General features: G+C 42.7%; 1 protein-coding gene across 5 annotated transcripts in view; it reads left to right on the forward strand.

Annotated features, from left to right (window-relative positions):
• Positions 1 to 21,390, forward strand: part of LOC112267022 (Golgi SNAP receptor complex member 1) — a 49,771-nt gene that overhangs the window by 5,853 nt on the left and 22,528 nt on the right. For all 5 annotated transcript variants that reach the window (XR_002956042.2, XM_024445026.2, XM_024445023.2 and 2 more), the window contains one exon: positions 3,319 to 3,393. Coding sequence is in view for 4 of the 5 variants with exons in the window: in XM_024445026.2 (XP_024300794.1) it covers positions 3,319 to 3,393 (75 nt within the window). In the remaining variant the exon portion in view is untranslated. The remainder of the gene's footprint in view (positions 1 to 3,318; positions 3,394 to 21,390) is intronic.

Below are 21,390 nucleotides of genomic sequence, written 5' to 3' on the forward strand. Positions count from 1 at the left end.
TGGAGAAGAGATGCAGGCAGTCATGCAGATACGGAGACTCGGAGCTTCCATTTCCAGGAAACCCTGAGAGATGGGGAAATTGAGACAGTGAGGGAAGGAAGAGGGACAGATATGGAGAGACACAGGGGGAGGTGGTAGTCTGTTAGGGCACCACTGGGATGCTTCACCATTATTCTTTAAGTTATCCATTTTTGTCAAGGTCCACAAGTTCAGTTTCTCTGATACAGCTATACATGTTACAATAGAGTATGAAATAAACTTACAGTGATTTTGTCTTCACTCTGCTACTTTTGCTGACCTTGCTATAAAGGAGAATTCAGCATCTCTTCTAGTTAAAGAACTGTTGTATTCTCTTGTTCTTTCTACCCATTTATTGTACAATGCTAGCTAGGCAACTATGGCTAACTTAGTCACGTCAAACAGTGCAGACAGAATAACAGTAGGTGCATTTGTTTAAGCTGTTTTCTAGTGACATTTTGGATACATCCATAACAATGAGCTAATGAGCCATGATTTCGCCTGGCATAGAAAATGTGCTCTCTCGTTAGGACACCGTTGTTCAGAGGAGCTAGCCAACAACACAGCTAACACAACTTCAAACTGAAGCTGGAAACACTGCAAACTAGTTGCACTTCATTTTGTTAGACTTTAAAAGTATATATCCATAAAAATTATGCCAGCTAATTCATGATTTTGACTGGCAGGCTGAGAAATGCTGCTTGTCTGTCTTGTCCCAACTTCGGCCACATTCATTACTATGGGACAGTTGGAGATGGTTTATATTTCAATATTCAAATTCTATGTTGCAAATGTCAGCGAGACAGACAACAAGGTTTATACAAATCGCCACTGTTAAACTAAATGTTAGTCTAAAAGAAATGTGAGATCATGTCTAAATGCTTTTTTATAGTGATCAGGTTTACTTCCCTGCCTGGGCTGATGTGGATTGTGGATTGTGCAGTCAGATGGAACTGAGTAAATAGGCATTTTAACGTCATAGATTTAGCCAGTGGTGACTTGTGGAATAGAAACTGTCTGGAATGCACTTTTAACTGATCAGGATTAGACCCACCCATTGTATAATAACACATTATCCACCATGGATGTTCCCCCTCTAGTAGGCTTGGGAGATACCCCGATATATGGTATAAACAGTATATTTTGAAATACAAACGGTAGGATTTTCAATACTATAAAAGAAAAATGGGGGATGCGTCGCTGCTTTTAACTAGAAGTTAATTATAACTAATAAGAAATCTAAGATGTGTCAAATTTAAATTATATCCAGCTCATGGCTCCAGCTATGCATTTGGTTTGCTAACTTGCTAGCAAAGTGGCTAGATGTCGAGATCAAGCTTCTTGGTTACAGCAGAGACATTCGATCTATTTAAATTACATTTGTTATTCTAACTCCTAATTCTATGCATTCATCCCCTCCTGGATCAAGAATTGAAACAATGGCTGCCTCTCCTTTCCCCAGGTCAGTGGAGAGGAAGGAGAGCATCACTAAAGTGCTTATGGGCTTACAGCCTATAGCTGGTCCAGCATCCATTTCCTATAGCAGCCACTGCAGTGGGATTTGAGAGTAGTGCTAAGGAGCTTTCGGCACGGTTTGCTGGGTGCTCATATCCACTCTGTGAGTGGCCTAAACAACAGTCTGCCGTTGTATAGGCTACTTGGCGAACAGTGTAGACTTAAGCAATAAGGCACGAGGAGGTGTGGTATATTTCCAGTGTATCATGGCTAAGGGCTCTTCTTAGGCATGACGCTATGTGATGACAATGCATTAGCCGTAGTATATTGCCATATACCACAAAACCCTGAGGTGCCTTATTGCTAGCGTAAATTTGTTACCAACATAATTAGAACAGTAAAAATGTTTTTTTTTTCAACCCTATGGTATAGGGCACTCAGCCTATCAGCATTCCGTGTTAAGACCCCCTAGTTTATTTTTAAGCAATAAGGCCCGAGGGGGTGTGGTATATGGCCAATATACCACGGCTAAGGGCTGTTCTTATGCGCAATGCAGAGGGCCTGGATACAGCCCTTAGTCATGGTATATTGGCCGTATACCACAACCCCCCAAGGTGTCTTATTGCTATTATAAACTGGTTACCAATGTAATTAGAGTAGTAAAAAAAATGTTGTCTTACCCATGGTATACTGTCTGCTATACCACAGCTATCAGCCAATCAGCATTCAGGGCTCGAACCACCCAGTTTGTGAAAGCCAATCCTGTAAAACTGATGGGATTTTGATAGTGTCTTTGCATATTTTGTGATGTTTTACCATTCAGCTCAAACTTAATTAACTATCATTGAAATGGTTCTAGAAAACCTGACATGTGGGGCTGAGTGGTGTCTGTCTTGTGTAACTATAAACATTGTTATACAAGCGTAAGCGTATGGAAATACAGCGCACATTCCCCTGTTACCCACTAGGTGGCAGTAGACCCATCTGCATTGGCAGACCTGACTGGGTGTGTGTGGCTGGTTAAGTGGTCAGGAGATGAGGGCTTTCTCTGTCTGTTAACAATACCACACACATGGCTCCAAACATCTTAAAGGGATACTTCGGGGTTTTGGCAATGGTATCTAATTCCAAAGAGTCAGTTGTACTTTTGGATCTCATTTTAAGCATTTGTGTCCAGTATGGAGGAAGTTAGAGGTAGTTTCGCGAGCCAATGCTAGCAAGTGTTAGCGTAATGACCAGCAGGACCACTAAGGTTGTTACTGTAGCAATGACGAGCCAATCCCTCTGAGATGTGCACCATTCCATTACCATCTTTTCACATCTATTTCCATTGTACTTCTCCCATGCTGTTTTTCGCTCTAATTACTCTCTTTTGCCCCCCCCCCCCAGCAGCAGTAGTGGTAGGGAGAGAGGGCGAGCTGCATGACCCTACCCATTAGTTTACATGGTGATGTTGACAACAGGGGAAACCCTCAGTGTTTTCCATTCAGGCCAGGCTGGCTCTTTAAACAACCACCTCAGCATTGCTGTACTCCTATTATACATGAAGTAGTCCTTTTTACCACACTGTGCCTGTCTGCTTGGACTGTAGCTGCATAGACTAACCTGGATTCAGATGGTTGATTCAGACAAACCTTGTTTCAAATGGTCACTGATGAATCCATAGATGAAGTTTTTAATACAATTGTGGCTGAATTTGGTTAATACCTTAGATGAATCAGGATCAATTTGTCAGTAAATATTTCAGATTTTCATAGCAGTGACGTCATCTTGAGTTGTTTGTCTGACTAAATTATATGCACAGTATTATATGAATTTAACCCATTCTCGCTCTCTGTCCAACAGGACATACAAGAGTGGCTCAGGAGTGAACAACAGAAGAACAGAACTGTTTCTGAAGGAGCATGAGCACCTGAGAAAGTACGATCCTGAACGAACACACACACACACACACACACTGCTCCTGACTTTTTGTGCCCCTAAATTACCAGATTACCTTGCAGTATTCTCCAAGTACCCATACTATCATCTCACAATTATTCTCTCAAGCTTTTTCTGAAGTTCTTATAAACAAGTCCAGTGTCTCTGCTGTTCCCAGAGCAGTTCTCAGAACTGTTCTCAGAACTGTATCACTTCTCAAGAGGAGATGCTACTTCCCAGAAGCCAATAGCAGTCTGCAGAGCAGCACAGTGCTGGGATAACTCATGTTGATGGGTGAAGTCAGCCATTTTGAATAACTCTGAAATGATCTCCCTGCTCTTGCTGTTTGCTTGCTAACCACTGCTTAAGCAGTTCTGATCCCAAAAATACTGTTTGGGTTTTTCATTTTAAAGGTTGAGCTCGGGTAAGGTTGTTTTGGTGTTTAAATCATTGAGTGTCCTCTTGATTCATGGGCATTTCTGTCTATTTTTTTTTTTTTTAGTAGACAGCAACTTGGCTGCTGAAGTTAATGATCTGTTTTAAGGAAATGTAAGAGGAAAAAAGAGATTTAAGGTAAAGGGACATTTAGGCCTAATTGGCTTTTGCATGCAAGTCAATTAATTCAGACTAATTAATGAATAAAATAATTAATGCTATGTATTATTCTCCCATAAATATAGCAAGGCACTAACTCCTGAAGGTCAAATCCCTCAAACCCGACCAAACACACACGGTCATGTCTTTATAGTACAACTATACATTTGAGTTCAGGAAGGTTACTCCCAGTCAGTGTGGACATACTGTAGAAGGTCAGACCATAAGCACCACACAGTGCAACACAGCAATGGAACTATCATTTTATCATATCTCAACTTTAATGGCCTGACATGGAGCACTTGGATTCAAGGGTTAATTCTTTGTTCACCTCTGTGTAGTCAATTTGCTATCAGCGTGGGACACACACACATACATTAACTACAGAGTTGCATGTGTCATGGACAGTGTCAGGAGGGAGGCCTTGCAAACCTTCATCCGATCTGACTGAGGGGAAAATTTAGGCATAACGGAGAACTATAAAGATCTCTGATTGGTCTGCTCTCTTCTAACCCTGATGTTTCCTGGCTAAACTGAAGGATTGTCCCCAAATAGCAGTTTCTCCAGATACACACAAACCTCCATTCATTAAAGAACCTGTGACTATTCTGTCACAATTGCTGAATAGTATTTTTCCAGTCACTGCACTGAATGTGCTCATTCAAGTACTGTATCTTTCTGTGTGTAATTTGATAGTAACGGTAGTGTAAGGGGACCCATGGATTTTGTGTGTGACTGTCTCAGCAGTTGCCTTGGATGGCAGGGTCCACTTCTCAGCATTGTTATCACCAGCATTACACCCTGTGTGCTGTTTACTTTAGTACCAAAGGAATCCTTACAAAACACTGTGTTGGTGGAAGACCTGTTTGACTGGGTATTTAACTGGGTGCTGCTGATGCAGCTTTTGTTTGTGAAGCAGCCAGTTTCCCTCTCTGTGAATGAAAGAGATGGCCCATGAACAGAACTGCCGGTGCAGAACATTAAATAAAGTAAAGAAATCCAACAAAACCTCTACAAACACATTATCCTGTTGTAATGTGATTTAACAACATGACAATAAGAAGGGCATGGGGACAGCTGCTGAATCTGTCTTGAGTCTCAGGTTAACATGTATAAGGCAGAAAAGCCGCACTTGAAGTAGCACTTATTTCAAATGCTGCAGATGCGCAATATAATTAAGCAATAAGGCTCGAGGGGGATGTGGTATATGGCCATTATACCATGGCAAAGGGCTGTTCTTTTGCAGGACGCAACGCAGAGTGCCTGGATACAGCCCTTAGCCGTGGTATATTTGCCATTATCCACAAACCCCTGAGGTGCCTTATTGCTATTATAAACTGGTTACCAACATAATTAGAACAGTAACAAGTGTGTTTTTTGTTGTCATATCCGTGGTATACAGTCTGATATACCACAGCTTTCAGCCAATCGGCATTCAGGGCTCAGACCACCTAGTTTATAAGTTTCTAATATCCATTGTTAATGTCACAGGTGCATATTGTTGTTGCCCTCATTACATTGAGAAAAGTTGGCACGTGGAGCTGATCTGGGTAAAGTTCTGTCTCACGATGCTTTGGTAGAGAAACTTGGTTTGTTTCGAAACCTGATCCTAGACCCCAGTCCCCAGAGCCTGTCTAAGAGCGGAGGTCATCTATGTCATTAGTAGTATCTGAGCTCTGTGCCAGCTCAGACATATAATCAAACATTCAATACGATCTAGGAAAATGTGTTAATATTTGCTGTCGCGGTACCGGTACAAAGCTGGGAGCAACACATGATATTTTGATGTGATTTAGGGATAATACCATGTTAACCACAGGAGATAACAGGGAGGACTTTCCCTTACTGCACCAATGATGGATAAGGAGGAGAGAGAGCTGTAGCTTAGTGGGCGTGATTCTATTACCTTAGAGCTATTGTATTAAAGAGAGGGAAGGGAGGGAGGAAAGAAGAGATGAAATAAGTTACTGGCTGCTGTGGTAATGGCCTAAAAGAGGTTTAGACACAAACAAATGGGAAGTATTTCTTCCTTCGGCCCCTATCAAGGTTTTCAGCTCTGCTCCGTAAAGCAGTGGAAATGTTTGAGGTTGGGTGTGTGTGTGCGTGCGTGCCCAGTTTCCCATGGTCAGGAAAAACTCCTTGCCCTAATTACATTACTCTACAGGAGGTAAACCTTACCTTGGCAGATGAAAATGATAGGCTGTCAGGATATACACCGAATGCCCAGGCCAGAAATGCAGAGGCACTGTCCCTGCAGGAGTTGTATTTATTTATTACCAACTCCAATTTCTATATTCACTGGTTGACCTGTAGGACACACAATGTTTCATTGAGGAACAGACTAAATGAATGGGCACCATATGAAACCACACAGAACATAAGACTTCCTGAGACCACTGCTTGGTGCAGTCTGTAGGGCTGTTGTGGTGATTCTATTACCGCCACACCGGCGGTCATAAAGGCAGTCAATTTCCACGTGACTGTTTAATCACGATAATTAGGCTTCGCCAAGCTCTGATGCTGCTGATGGTCATTAGTAGCCTACCAAACTTGCTAACTGCCTGGTACTCAGCACACTATTGTCCCTCTAATCATTCTGTCATCAATGCTAAAGTAATCGCAAATCTAATCAAACACTTAATGAGAGCTCATGTTGCGCAACATTTCTATAGGCTATGCCTTTGCGTGAGAACAGAGTGAAGGCCTCTATTAAAAAGAGGATCCCATCAGCTTTCTATAGGCTAGGTCTATTCTATTTATTTCTCAACCTTCCTAATATTAAGCACATTGTTCATCTTTTCAACAGGAGAATAGCCTGCCTGGCTGGCATGAAAATGAACCACGGGAAAATCGTCTTCGTTATTTAAGTGCATAGATGACATTTCTTTCCCCCGCTGCCCCTGTTTCGAGACAGGTGCATGATAATGGTCCATTCTAAATCAACTAATTTCACATGTATATGTAAAATGAAAGAAATTCATCCGCTTTATAATTGGTGTAGAGTCTAACCTGCGTACATAAGCAGCACGTGAGTTTAAAGTTTGGGGAAGATAATTTTCACCATTCAAATGCACATTTTTATAATTGCATTTGCGGTGACTTTTGATAATGGTGTTTTCCTCTAATGGAACATTCGTGCCTACTGCCATGTGCTCATTTCTGAGCTTATAATGTGAAGAAATAGCCTAATAGTTTATCAACATTTTAAGCTAAAAGTTTTTTTGATGCTAGTGGTGGTAATAATTTGGGATCTATCACATCCCACAACTGTCCCAGACTGTTTTGAATATTAATTTCTTGCACAGAATAGAATAGGTCAACTTTTGTACTATGGGGGATAGTAAATTGACATAGGCTAGTCCTTTTGCTGTTTGTTAGACCGACTCATCTTGTTAGCTGCCAAAGTAATGTAAATAGTCTGGGTAGCCATTTTGAAAATAGTCTGGGTAGCCATTTGATTAAATGTTCAGGAGTCTTATTGCTTGGGGGTAGAAGCTGTTTACAAGCCTCTTGGACCTAGACTTGGTTCTCCGGTACCGCTTTCCGTGCGGTAGCAGAGAGAACAATCTATAACTAGGGTGACTGGAGTCTTTGACAATTTTTAGGGCCTTCCTCTGACACAGCCTGGTATAGAGGTCCTGGATGGCAGGAAGCTTGGCCCCAGTGACGTACTGGGCCATTCGCACTAGCCTCTAGTAGGGCTGGGTGATATATGTCGTGTGACGATAGAGCATAATATGAAACGATAGACTGTTTTCTATCGTTTATTTCGTTGTCGCAAATCGCTCTTTCCGGCAATATATGTAGTCAATTGGTCGATGCCTTGCGTTCTTACAAAATTTGTAACACAAACCAATATGGAGGGGAGTGAATGTGATGCAGAGCACGGAGACACGGAGGTCGTACCTAAAAGAGGTGCTACTTCGGTCGCATGGACGTGGTTTGGGTATGAAAAGTCTGACACGGACCAGGAAACCGTTCTCTGCTAAATATGCCGCAGGCCGGTCCCGACAACCGGCTCAAACATCACTAACCTCTTACCACCTACGCAAGAATCATGTGAAACAGTACGGAGAGAGTCTGCGGATGAGACCCCAAAAAAGTACAGTTGAGTGCTCAAAACAAACCCCCGACCCCAATGTTGCAAGAGGCTTTTGCCTGCGGCACACCATATGGCAAACAATCACGAAGACGGAAGGAGATAACAGCTTCTGTTACAACTTAGATTTGCAAAGACATGGCCCCAATTTACACAGTCGAGAAACGGGGGTTTCGTGGGGTTTCGTGAGTTGGCGCTAACACTTGACCCAAGGTAACAAATGCAAATTGATATGTGACATGCATTAATGCCAAAATAACATGCAAAACGGGCAAGCCCCTACAAATCTATATTTTAGGCCTACATTTATTTTGTTTGCAACTAGTTGAAGTGTTTTCAATTTACCTTTTTTTAAAAATTTTATACATTCATTGCTTAATTGAAAATGTGCACAAAGGTTCTAAATAAAAGGAGAAATACTCATATTTGATTAAGTATCTTATTTGTTGAGTATAATTCAATGTAATAAGAAATAGGCCTTTACATGTGGTCACTTTTTATAAATGATTTATTCATTGAATTTACAGAAAATGTGCTATATCGTGATATGTATCGCTATTGGGATATGAGAATTTGGCCGTATCGCCCAGCCCTACCCTAGTGCCTTGCGGTCGGAGGCCGAGCAGTTGCCATACCAGGCAGTGATGCAACCAATCAGGATGCTCTCGATGGTGCAGCTGTAGAACCTTTTGAGGACCCATGCCAAATCTTTTCAGTCTCCTGGGGGGAATAGGTTTGGTCGTGCCCTCTTCACGATGGTCTTGATGTGCTTGGACAATGTTAGTTTGTTGGTGATGTGGACACCAAGGAACTTGAAACTCTCAACCTGCTCCACTGCAGTCTCGTCGATGTGAATCGGGGCGTGCTCGGTCTTCTTTTTCCTGTAGTCCACAATCATCTCCTTTTGTCTTCATCACGTTGAGGGAGATTAGGTTGTCCTGACACCACACGGCCAGGTCTGACCTCCTCCCTATAGGCTGTCTCGTCGTTGTCGGTGATCAGGCCTACTGTTGTCATCGGCATAAGAACAACGCAGAGTAGGCTGTTCTGTTCTTCTGAAATAGGCTACATTTTCTTCATATCATGCTACTTTAGACCTGTCTAAAATAATGGATTTGTTGTGAATTTGTAGGCTATATTACATGGCGTTATTAGACCTTTTAAAATGTAGGTGTTCCAAAAGTCTGCATCAGTGGCTTGTAGGCTGTGTGTGGAAGACTGGAGATGCTAAATGCGTTCATGTTCATTAACGGTCAATTACTGTCAGGCCAACAGTTTATTCGCTTGACAATCACCGGCTGACAATTTCATGATCGCCACAGTCCTAGTATGGTGTCACTGTGAGATATTATAAACATAATTCTCCACTGTCCCATCTGAAGCCATAGTATTTGTGAATGGTGAAGGCTAGTTTTGGATGTGGATACTCATTGATTTGAAAGGGGATCTGAAAACACTATAGCCCTATACCTAAGAGGTTATAGCATATACACAAATGTGAAAATCAGAGTACAGTACATGTAATATCTATTAAAACCTATGCATGTTGTAATCAGATTTGGGTGGAAGGTGACTGGTAGTGAAGTTTGAGAGACTTTTCACTGTGTACCAAAATGGCTAGGGGAACTCCTGTGTGTTTTGTCCTTCACTATGTTACTCCCTAGTTCCCCCTCTCAGAGAAGAAGAGGAGAGCGGGAGAGTCTGTTTTCCCCAAAGAGAACACTTGTCGTAGCAGGTATGGCTGGGGCCTTGAAGTGTGTTGTGCTGTAGTGTTTAGGCCCATGTCTTTCTCTCTCTCGCATGCATTCAGACACACACCCTCGTACTGTCTCCCACTCATGCGCGCTTTCCATTACACAGCCTCTTCCTTTCGCTCTTTCTATCTGTAAAGAGAGGTCTGGTCATGATTTAAATGAGGGGAATGGAGGAGCAGGCTGCAGGACCAATCAGTCCAGAGTGACGAACTGATGTTGGTTGTGGCTCTGCTGATTGCAGCTCCCTTACAGATGTTTCCCTTGGTCACTCTCACACCAATCCTTTTCTTTCTCTGCTGTTCTCTCATTCTGTTTCCAGCCTGGTAATCATCCATCCCTGGCCATTTCAGTCTTGCCTCCAGCAGAATCCTGTACTGCTTAAAGGCAGAACATGTTCCTATTATTTATGTGCTGTTTGATACAGGAAAGGGGCAAGGGATCCAGTCCTCTCTTTTCTATTGGGAAATACCTTTTTCAGGGCTGGAAAATATAATTTCCACACTAAATCAGTGTCTGTCAATCTGTAGTCTCTCGTGGACAGAAGAAACAAACGTGGCTAGAGGCCTGCAGGCCAGTGACTCAGCACTCAGTTTCAGAGACTAGCAGTGAGAGATTCTCTGCTCTCGTTATTTTGTTCTCTTTCTATAATTGATTCTCTATTTCTCACTGGTGAGTGAATGTCTGCAGTATCAACTCAGGGCTAAACAGACATATGGCTTAGATGTTTCTCTCATCCTCTTTAGAGCTGTGTCCATTTTGTCAGCGGTGATTGTCAAGAAAATAACTGCCGGTCTCAGGGTAATTGAGCGTTAATTAGCATAAACACGTTTAGCATCTCCTGGCTTCCACACACAGCCTACAAGTCACTGATGCAGACCTTTTGGAACAAACATTTTAAAAAGTCTAAATCAATGTAAAATAGCATACACCATCACAATAAATCCATGATTTGTTTTAGACAAGTCTAAAGAAACATAATATGAAGAAATATGCCACATGGCTGTGGGCTACACTAGTTCATTTAGCAGACTATTTGCTTAATTCTTTATTTTATAGTATGAACAATACAATTGACGGTAGCTTAATAAAACACAGGATATTTTCTCATGCACAGGATACAGAACGTGTAAATGGTACAGTGAAGTGGTATCAAAAACAAGTGTACAGAAAAAATATTTTATCATTATTAGATGATGCTTACCCGACACACTTGCCCAAATTGATGGGTCATGTGAAAGAAATGCTATAACCAGCCACATATAGCTAAGAGGATGGGTCACTGTTGTCGAGACATGTACACACAATAGATGGCCGTAATCACCCGCAGACACACCTGGCTAATTTAATAGGTTAAGTAAATATCCGGCCGAAGTAGTGAGTTTTTTTTATTTATGTATTTTTAGACAAGGAACCGGCATAATCCCAAGTCATACTACTACCAATACAAACATTGTCATTCCAGTAGTAGGAATCTGCAGGTAGCTAAAGCTAACCAACTAGATTTAATGTTAACTAGCTAACATTAGGCTATAACTAGCAATGCAAATAGTTCTGATTCATATATTACTACACAGATCATACCTGTAACGTTAGCTAGCGAGCAAACAAGCTAACGTTTGCTAGCTAACTAACCGTATGCTTTAACTAGCAACAAAAACAACTTTCTGAAAAATATTAACTTATCTGTAAATGTAGCTAGACCCTTACCCGTATACATGGACGAACGCTTTACGGCAGACTGGAACCATTTAACTCCATTTTGTTTGTCTTGTTTGGCCAGCGTTGTCAAGTCAATCCAGTTCATACTGACCGTGGCGTGTGCAGAAAGTAGCCCATCACTTTCCAACTGATCTGTTGATAGCGCATGCTAAGTTCAGGGCGTCAATGTTGAAAAAAGCAGCAACTTTTGTAGTTCTCGATGGCTAACTTTATATCTTTAAAAAATGGCGCGGTAGAAAGAACTGTCAACACATACTGAACAGCTCACCTTATAGACAAACGCATGCTACATGACAGACCAATCCAAATCAATCAAGTATATTTATAAAGCCATTTTACATCAGCCGCTCACAGTGCTATACAGAAACCCAGCCTAAAACCCCAAACAGCAAGCAATGCAGATTGTTACGTACGCCTCTTGGAGGGGGGAACGCAACACCCCACTACATCAACTCCCTGTGTAGTGAAAAAGGTATGTGATCGTAGGTGCGGGGAAGGACGGCAGAGGCAGAGAGAAATACCGTTTACAGGGAATGTATTATTCCTTAACACAGTAATGTGGGGAGAAGGGGCTGGACGGAACCAAAGCAAAGATGGTAAAAGTTAAGGAATCCCCCTCCTACCTTACCTCCCTTCCCACTCCTTACCTAACCTTAAGCACCACCTGGCTTGCTAACCAAAATACGGGGTGGTCCGCCCAGGTCTTTCCTAGTGTGCATAGACAGATTAAATACTACGGGTTATGTATGCCCGCAGCCCTCTTGCCTAAACACTCCCAAGGTGTGTGTGTCCCCCTCCCCCCGGGAACACATGAAACAGAATAATTTGTCGGTTCTTTAAGTGAAAAATTTAAATAACCAAAAACACTAAATCCTATTGTCATACACATAACTCTGAAGGAGTGGCTACAAAATATCAAAAACTTTCAGACCACCACAACAATCAACACCGGACATAAAAAAAGCTCCCTTCCCTGACTAAGGAATACTGGCTTTTATCAAGCTGGAGAAGGAGCGGGTAAGGAAGAGAAAGCTGTATCCCCTGACGAGAGGGAGGGGTCAGAGCTCCAATCAGCGATGGGGCCGACCAATCAGCTGCTTCAGGAAGCCATTTCCTGAAATACACACACATCCAACCCCCAACAACACAGAAACTGGGGAACGTAACACCGATGTAGAAGCACGGTGGCTAGGAAAAACTCCCTAGAAAGGCAGGAACCTAGGAAGAAACCTAGAGGAACCATGCTCTGATGGGTGGCCAGTCCTCTTCTGGCTATGCCGGGTGGAGATTATAACAGTACATGGCCAAGATGTTCAAACGTTCATAGATGACCAGCATGGTCAAATAATAATAATCACAGTGGTTGTAGAGGGTGCAACAGGTCAGCACCTCACTCATCTCCCGGCATGTCCAGCCCATCCATTATCTCAGCCAATCATGGCAAGCGGGAAGGTTCCATCCTTTTTCCGTGGCTCAACCAACTAGGCTCGTAATTGAACTTTTATTTGTATTTATGGAAAACGAATTTTGATAAATTAAATGTTTACGTTCAAATGATGCTCCTGTGAAGAAGTGACGTGTGACATGCGCCTAGTTTCCTGAAACGGGTCACATTTTCATGCCAGATCGGTAGGCTATACACCTATTTAAAGCGAAGCAATGTGCTTACTATTAGGAAAATTGATAAATAGTAGGCCTTGTCTAAATACAATCTAATGGGACCCTACTCTTTTTAGTAAAGTCCATCAAAACTCTGTTTTCTCACGCAATTGCATAGCCTGTAGAAATGTTGAGCAACATGAGCTCATGGGCTCTAATGAAGTGTTTTTGATTTAGATTTTCGATTACATTTGCATTGATGTCAGAGTGATTAGAATTACAATAGAGTTCAGAATACCACGCAGTTAGCAAGTTTGGTAGGCTACTAATGACCACCAGAGCTTGTAGAAACCTAATTACCATGACTAAACTGTCACGTGGAATTTTACTGGCATCAAGACTCGTGACCGCGGGTGTGGCGGTAATACGGTCATGGTAACAGCCCTGGTCCTCAATCTCTTCCTCTGTTTCTTCCCCTCCCTTCCGCTCTCTGTCAACCTTTCCCATCTCTCATTATGTTTATCTATCCTGCTTCTGTGAATTTACCTCATCTTCATGCTCTTTCTCTCGCTCCATTTTCCCCTCCCGCTTCTAACTCTTTCTGTATCTCCCTCCACTCTCTCAGCTATGTTATCTTCTGTCTGCTCCCTCTCTCTCCCTCACCCACTATCTCTGTGTGTCTCACTCACATACACGCTGTCTCCCACTGGTGCACTCTCTCCCTCACCCACTATCTCTGTGTCTCACTCACATACACGCTGTCTCCCACTGGTGCTCTCTCTCCCTCACCCACCATCTCTGTGTCTCACTCACATACACCATGTCTCCCACTGGTGCTCTCTCTCCATTTATATTGCCTCATCTCGCTCTCTCCGACCACTGCACTTCCTGTGGCTGGCCTGGTACATATCATGCTAGCTCCAGATATGTTAATATACTCTGCATGAGTGGGGAAAGCCCTGGGGAACCAGAGAGGGAGTCGCGCCTGCTCCTCCTCTCTGCCCAGGAACTGCTCATGAGTGGGTAGAGCCAGTCCCACCCTGTACTGGAAGTAGCAATAGCATCATCGTTACCCAGTCTGTGCTGAGTATCTACCTGCCACTATGGGGTGATGTTCCAAATTCATTGTTTTAAGTCTGGATACTCTCTTCATAATGCATTAAAAGCACACTTTATAATTCTTTAAATCCAATTCATAATGCATTTTATTACACTGCATCGGTGGTTTCCTTGTGCTAATGGGTGACTGTTTTAAATGTGTGTTGGGTGTGGGAGGGAAGGGTAAGGTGTCCTTGTATGTGTTTACATGATGGCCTTTACGAACACTGTACAAACACTTCCACAGTGTCGCTCCAGGTGTGATGTTGATATTGACGTAAACCCACCTTGCCTTTCATAGCAGAGCACATGTTTTTTTGCTGAAGCTTTTAGCTTATAATATAACTGCTAACATTATATTTGTTAGTACTCTTACTACATGTGGTGATTCATTTCTAGATGGTAAAGGATGTGTGTGTGCATCTGTCGTCGTTCTGTCTTTGTCTTGTGTAGCAGAAAACATCTGGACACATTCAGACAGAGCCATATTTCTCTACATAAGGCGCACATTTTTCAGGGATATTTCAGTAGGACTGTAGTCTAGAGGCAATATCTGTGGCTGTAGAGATAACCACTAAACAACTGCAGATCCACAGGCCCTTTAGCAATCCACTCCGTTGTATAGAGGAGAATCAAAATGACCTTGGATTCCTCTCACGACAGCAGAAAGACAGAACAACTTTGGAGAATCATGTTGGTGTCGTGTTTGGAGTAATCTTTCATGCATGAGTTTCTTTGTGACTGAGACACACAGACAAATGTGTATTTGTGCATTCGGAAAGTATTCAGACCCCTTCACTTTTTCCACATTTTCTTACGTTACAGCCTTATTCTAAAATGGATCAAAACATGTTTTTTAATTCCTCATCAATCTACACACATTACCCCATAATGACAAAGCAACAACAGGTTTTCAGAAATGTTAGCAAATGTTATTAATTAACAGATAACTTATTTAAGTATTCAGACCCTTTGCTATAAGACCCACTTGAGCTCAGGTGCATCTAGTTTCCATCGATCATCCTTGATGTTTCTAAAACTTGTTTAGAGTCCGTTGGTAAATTCAGTGGATTGGACATTATTTGGGTAGGCACACACCTCTATATAAGGTCCCACTGTTGACAGCATGTCAGAGCAAAAACCAGGCCGAGGTTGAAGGAGTTGTCCTTAGAGCTCCGAGACAGGATTGTGTCGAGTCACAGGTCTGGAGTAGTGTAACAAAACATTTCTGCAGCATTGAAGATCCCCAAGAACCCAGCGACGTCATCATTCTTACATGGTAGAAGTTTGGAACCACCAAGACTCTTCCTAGAGCTGGCTGCCCATCCAAACCTGAGCAATTGTAAGAGAAGTGCCTTGGTCAGGGAGGTGACCAAGTACCCAATGGTCACTCTGACAGCTCCAGAGTTCCTCTGTGGAGATGGGAGAACCTTCCAGAAGGACAACCCATCTCTGCAGCACTCCACCAATCAGGCCTTTATGGTAGAGTGGCAAGACGGAAGCCACTCCTCAGTAAAAGGCACATGACGGCCCGCTTTGAGTTTGCCAAAAGGCACCCAAAGGACTCTCAGACAATGAAAGAGTCTGATGAAACCAAGATTGAACTCTTTGGCCTGAATGCCAAGCGTCATGCCTGGAGGAAACCAGGCACCGCTCATCACCTGGCCAGTACCATTCCTACGGTGAAGCACGTTGGTGGCAGCATCATGCTGTGGGGATGTTTTTCAGTGACAGGGACTGGGAGACTAGTCAGGATCGAAGCAAAGATGAACAGAGGAAAGTACAGAGACCCTTGATGGAAACCTGCTCCACAGTGTTCAGGACCTTAGACTGGGGTGAGGGTTCACCATCCAACAGGACAAAAACCCTAAGCACACAGCCAAGACAATGCAGGAGTGGCTTCGGGAAAAGTCTCAATATCCTTGACTCCCGGGCTTGAACCCGATTGATTGTACATCTCTGGAGAGAACTGAAAATAGCTGTGCAGCGACACTCCCGATCCAAACTGACAGAGCTTATGGAACCGCAGAGAAGAATGGAGAAACTCCCCAAATACAGATGTGCCAAGCTTGTTGCGTTTTTGCTTTGTCATTATGGGGTGTTGTGTGTAGATTGACCCCAAAAAAGAATAAGGCAGTAACTTAACAAAATGTTCAAACCGTTAAGGAAGGGGTCTGAATACTTTGAATGCACTGTATCACACATTGTTGTGATTTTAATTTAACCTCATAACTAAGTGAAGGCTATATGGACCTAGGCACGGCAAAATTATTGCGTACTTGATGATGCCTCAATTTATAGAACACCACTTTCATCAGTCCCTCTTCTCAGTGGGTACAGGCTCAGTGGTGTGATGGCTTGTCTTTGTGCCTTGTACTCTTTAAAAAAAAAAAAAATATTTTAATTTTTTTTTATTTACATCCCAGAAGCTGAGAGACCTGTAAGTGCCACTGTGGTTTCACGTAGTTCTGTACTTCCTCAGTAGTAGCAGATGTGAGATGGGCCACGGTGGTGGAATGAGAGAGAGCGCTTTCTCATGCACTCTTTCTTTCAATTCAAGAAACTTTATTGGCATGAAAAGTGAAGGAATCTACAGTCCTGTACATGTACACTGAATGTTCAAAACATTAAGGACACCTGCTCTTTCCATTAAATAGACTGACCAGGTGAAAGCTATGATCCCTTATTCATGTGACTTGTTAAATCCACTTCAATGAGTATAGATGAAGGGGAGGAGACTGGTTTAATTAAGGATTTTTTTTAGCCTTGAGACAATTGAGGAATGGATTGTGTGTGTGCCATTTCAGTGGGTGAATTGGCAAGTCAAAAGATTTAAGTATGTTTGAACGGGGTATGGTGGTAGGCACGTTGCTGGGATTTTCATACTCAACAGTTTCGCGTGTATCAAGAACGGTCCACCACTCAAAGGACATCCAGCCAACTTGACACAACTATGGGAAGCATTGGAGTCAACATGGGCCTGCATCCCTGGGGAAGGTTTTCGACACCAAAGGGGGGGTGCAAGTCAATATCAGGAAGATGTTCTTAATGTTTTGTACACTCAGTGTTTTTCCAGTCTTATTCACACTCTCATTATTTCCTCTACCTCCTTTTCTTCCTCATGGTGTCTCCCCATCACCTCTCATGCCAGTAATCTCACACACACCATTTCTCCCTCCCACCGTTTGTGTCAGTTCTCAGTAGCGTGGACATAAATCTCTCTCACACACACAGTCCCAATGAGAAGCTGTAACAAGACTGGTTTTTATTTTTGTTTAAAAAGCATCTTTCTCCAATATCTGTCTTGTTTGATCCATCAATGAAACGGACATACTCCTAGCAGAGCTGAGGCTGATTGATCATGGTTGAAGAATCACATGAGGTCCAATTTGATTGATCACATAACAAGGTCAATTTTCCTTACTGGATGATTGACAGCACCACTGAGCCTTGGAGCCATGCCTGTTTAATTAGCTATTTGATTTCCTAATCTGGCATCGATCTGCTCACTCACCCCCTTTGTCTCAGAAAAGTTATCAAGACAGTACAGAATTTTCTATCTGAAAAACTTATGAAGGTTAATCCAAGTAGTGTCTTTCTGATTTAGGAGGCATTGTGGACAGTGTGTGACAGAATGCAGTAGTGTGTAGATGCCTTCCGCAATGCAGTTGTTCCTGGACGTTGGTGCTTCACTGAGTCATTGATCTCTGCACTTGCTGGGAAGTTTTGCTCCTAGAAAAGGTAGGTTTCTAGAGGATAAATTGCAATGCCACAGAGAATTCGCTTTGTTCTAATGGCTGATTTTAATGACCGCAACAACAGAGCACTGAGCTAAGAGGCAGGATGGAGAATACCCTGGTTGTAGCTGTGCCCGCCGCGAGGATACACACATCCCTATCTTGTCCTACCTCCCCTCTACAACTGAACCATAAAGCCTGAGAGCGAGTGCGCAACACACAAATCCGTCCCCAGTCTCATTGGCGCTTATAAAAATGCCATGAATCAGCTTCCGCCGCAACTCTCAACAGTCGTCCCCCCCTCCTTCTGCACCTAATGATTTACTAGCTGAGCACCACAGCAGACTGATGGTGAAGGTCCAGACTTTTACCAGTCATCCTTTCTTCCTTCCATTGGCCACCTTGCCTTTTATTAATTCAACCAACCTCTAACAGCTTTGTCAGGTGGGTGTCAACCCCTCACTCTCACCTAGCTGTCCTCCTTAACCCAGTCACCACTATCCTCACCCAGCTGTCACCATGATTAATAGACCAATAACAAAGAATGTAAACCTTTCTGCCAATAACAGCTAGTTTTCAGTTACCCCTTCCTGCTCAGACCACTCCCAGACTGTCCTAGAACAATTCTTGCTTGAATTATTTTTGCTGAACTTTTTTCCTTTTGAATGAAAATCTATTACAGTAGGGTACTTAATTGTTACCCAGAAATTATTTCATATTGATCCAAAAACGGCAGCATTGGGCCATTTCATTGGCTCATTAATTTGACGCATGTTGCACTACAATGTAATTTTTCTGATTTTGTACTCTTTTTTTTTTTTTTTCATCCCAACAATAGAGTTCCAGACACTTGTAGAATCTATGCACAGGTGCATTGAAGTGGCTCGTTGTGGCCCAATGCCCTATTAAGACACTTTTTTATATAGATTTTGGCACCTTTTTATATGGCTTACATCCTAAGTCTTTGTCTCTAGCCAAATAGTTAGTCCTAAAAAGTTTACGAGCTCATTTGATTCGGATCTTGACTCAAGCTCCAATGAGTAGCTAATTGCAGTCTTGCATTGCATACTTGCGTAGGGTATAAATGAGGCTTTAGGTCATCAACAGCTGTAAGACCGATGGGAAGACACTGTCACACTACTCTCCTAGAGTGGCCAGAGGGACTGCAGGTCTCATGCTAATAGACTTAAGAGAGGTCATCTTTCCGGGAACGCTAGTTAACACCAACGGGAAGGAAGTAATCATCAACTCCCCATACATACACACCATTAGGGCTTGTCAGAGCACACACATTATACCAAAACGCCCTCATTAACTCTCAAGTGCAGTTTAAATCAATATCACGTCTTGATCTCTGTCAACTTTTGACCGCTGTGGGAGGACATTGAATCACCTGCTTCCCCGTTGGTGAATCCAGCGATGTGCAGTGTGTCGTTGTCGGCTCCTGGACCCACAGAGGAGGAGTACTTGGCAAACTCTCTCGTTTCCCCTCAAAGTCCTCCATGTCCTTCCTCAGCTCATGTCCGTCCTCATACTTCCTCCTCCGGGTGAGATGGAATATGTCCTCCAGCCCCAGCCAATACTCTCCATCTGCGTTTCCAAACCCTCTAGTAGTGATCACATCGCCTGTGCCGTCCATCCTGCCGTCAGTGGCCAGTACACATGCACGCCAGACGTTGGGCCAAGTAGGTAGAAGCTGTAGATGCTGCTGGGTTGGGTGTTGTCATGGTTGTAGATGTCAGCACAGTATAAAGGCAGGGTTTACTGAGAGTGGACGGCTACAGGAGCCAATAGAGCCAGGAGCAACATTACCTTCTTTCTACCGGATGGAGAGTTGTTTCACGTTGATTTGTGTCGTCTCGTTTTCTGTCTTGATGGTTTTTCTGATTGATTCGGACTCTTATGCCTGTGATGAGCCCAAAATAACATGATCAACATTACAGATTTGTGTTAACTGTCCAATAGACCTTATCTGCTGACTGGGTGGAAATGTTGTAGCTGTGTGTTCATTGACGTCAAGGTACCAGTACTGCTTTTTTGGTTCTTGACTAACGAGCCATGGTGAGAATCAGACGCCTGTGTTTTCCTGAACCAATATGTGCGTGCATGCTAAGTTTGACAAAAACAGCTTTACAATTTGATAATCTATGAATGTAGGTGGATTTGCACAGTTTTCACAATTTTGTTGCCTTAGACCCTGGAAGCATTTGGACTTAGCAACTTTTTAAAGCTTTTGTGAGATCAATACATCCTTTTTTGGGACTTTTCTGAGATATAGCCATTGATTCTTGAAGAATATAAATTATGCCACATGAGCTTAGTGTAACTTTCTTACCCAATCAGTTTACCATGTTTTGAATGGTTCTATCATTTTCATTCCGTGGATGGACAGTCTTTACGTTCAGAGCTATCTATGAATGTAAGAGTAGTTCTCCAGCCCCATCCCTCAGACTTTTACCAAAACAGCTTTAAAACTGAATCTTTGATCTCCTCTTGGGGCAACATTTATCTATTCTTGACAAAATGGGAAAACTGTGCAACAAAGGGGTAAATACCTTATATGGTTATTCATAATGCAGTATCCAGCCTTTATTTTGTAGTTTTTACCATGGGCTATGTTTTGGTGGTACATGTGTGATGCTGTGGCTGATGTAATTGCGCAAGGTTAAGACCGTTTGTATTGGAATGGAACACCTGTTTATGTGTGTGACCCATCTGGCCTTCAGAGGTCTGACTGGTCAGGTACCATATGAGAACACGGCCTTTTGGCTATGGTGTCCCTCCACCAGTGACTTTGCAGAGTAATTATTTTAAACCACTATCCTCCATCTCCTCATGGTCATTTGCTGCATTCCTATTGGTCCTCCTGTCCTGACACCTATAGTCCAGATGGTCCCTTCATATGGACAACCTGGCTTCGTTCCAGTTCTCTACTGTTCTCGGGGTGTGCACTCATTCACTAACAATCATGCGTTGGACTGGTGCAAGCCTAGCTGGAAGGAGTTTCCGCCATATTCCTCACACCAGTCCTGATTTTGTACTTTTTTTTTCCTTATACACTCCCCCTCATGGATTTAATTTTTAAATTTTTAATTTCATCTTTATTTAGCCAGGTAGGCAAGTTGAGGACAAGTTCTCATTTACAATTGCAACCTGGCCAAGATAAAGCAAAGCAGTTCGACACATACAACAACACAGTTACACATGGAGTAAAACAAACATACAGTCAATAATACAGTATAAACAAGTCTATATACGATGTGAGCTAATGAGGTGAGATAAGGGAGGTAAAGGCAAAAAAAGGCCATGGTGGCAAAGTAAATACAATATAGCAAGTAAAACACTGGAATGGTAGATTTGCAGTGAAAGAATGTGCAAACTAGAAATAAAAATAATG

Source organism: Oncorhynchus tshawytscha, linkage group LG14, assembly GCF_018296145.1.
Source record: "Oncorhynchus tshawytscha isolate Ot180627B linkage group LG14, Otsh_v2.0, whole genome shotgun sequence".
In the NCBI taxonomy this organism is placed as follows: Eukaryota; Metazoa; Chordata; class Actinopteri; order Salmoniformes; family Salmonidae; genus Oncorhynchus; species Oncorhynchus tshawytscha.